The sequence below is a fragment of the Hylobates moloch genome, unplaced genomic scaffold (assembly GCF_009828535.3).
Source record: "Hylobates moloch isolate HMO894 unplaced genomic scaffold, HMol_V3 SCAFFOLD_8, whole genome shotgun sequence".
NCBI lineage: Eukaryota > Metazoa > Chordata > Mammalia > Primates > Hylobatidae > Hylobates > Hylobates moloch.
In genome coordinates, this window is record NW_026652283.1 from 5,847,900 (window position 1) to 5,848,870 (window position 971).

General features: G+C 51.5%; 1 protein-coding gene across 1 annotated transcript in view; it reads right to left on the minus strand.

Annotated features, from left to right (window-relative positions):
• ANO2 (anoctamin 2) overlaps positions 1 to 627 on the minus strand; it is a 355,270-nt gene extending 354,643 nt beyond the window's left edge. The window contains exon 1 of the mRNA XM_058442076.1: positions 513 to 627. Within this exon, the coding sequence (XP_058298059.1) occupies positions 513 to 627 (115 nt within the window). The remainder of the gene's footprint in view (positions 1 to 512) is intronic.
• Between the last annotated feature and the right edge of the window lie 344 nt (positions 628 to 971).

The following is a 971-nucleotide window of genomic DNA, read 5'->3' on the forward strand; positions in this document are numbered from 1 at the left end:
ATACACACACATACACACATACACACACATACACACACATACACACACATATATACACACACACATACACACATATACACACACATATACACATACACATACACACAGACACACATATACACACACATACACACATATACACACACACATACACACATATACACACACACATACACACACACATATACACACACATACACAGCCTGGAGCCACCAGCAGGAGGTCCTTCAGATCAAGGCTGTCATAATCTCTCATAATTCCCAGACAAGAAAGGGGTGGCATTGAGCAAGCCAGGGTGGTGGGGGAGACACTGCCTGGAGAGACACCTTGAATTAATACCAAAGGCTTAGGCTTTGGGCCTCTCCTGTGGCAGCAGCACCAGCCGGCACCCTGGCCAGCCCCCGCCTCCCTCGGGGACAGAGCAAGGACAGACCAAGGGGCCCTCTGAACAACTGCACAAAGGACTGTCCTCCAGTGGCCTTTCAGGGTCCTCACGCGCCTGCTGCCTCTACCCAGGCCCCAGAGGTCCGCAGCCCCTTCTCGGCAGGAATGTAGGACCACCTTCAGAAAATGTCCAGCGTCTCCCCTGAAGGGAAGGGTCCCCAGTAGGTGATGGAATGACCGCATGTTAGAATTGGAGGGAACTGAGGGAGTAGATACTCCAACTGCACTTTGCACAGACCCCAGTGCAACCGCGAGCTGCCAAGGTCTCAGGGCAGGTCAGACTCAATCTACTCTCTCCTCCGAGAAACACTTCCTAGCAAAGCAGCACAGCCAGTGCCCAGGCTTAAACCTCAGCTCTGCCACTTGCCAGCTCTGTGACCTCTTTGTGCTTGTTCTCTAGCTGTAAAATGAGAATCTCAAACTTGCAGCACTGCAGTGAGAATAAGAATAAGAGATATTGCCTGCAAAGCACCCAGAGCAGTGATTAGCCTGAGGGCACGCGATCAAAGGCTGTGATTAGACTCGTT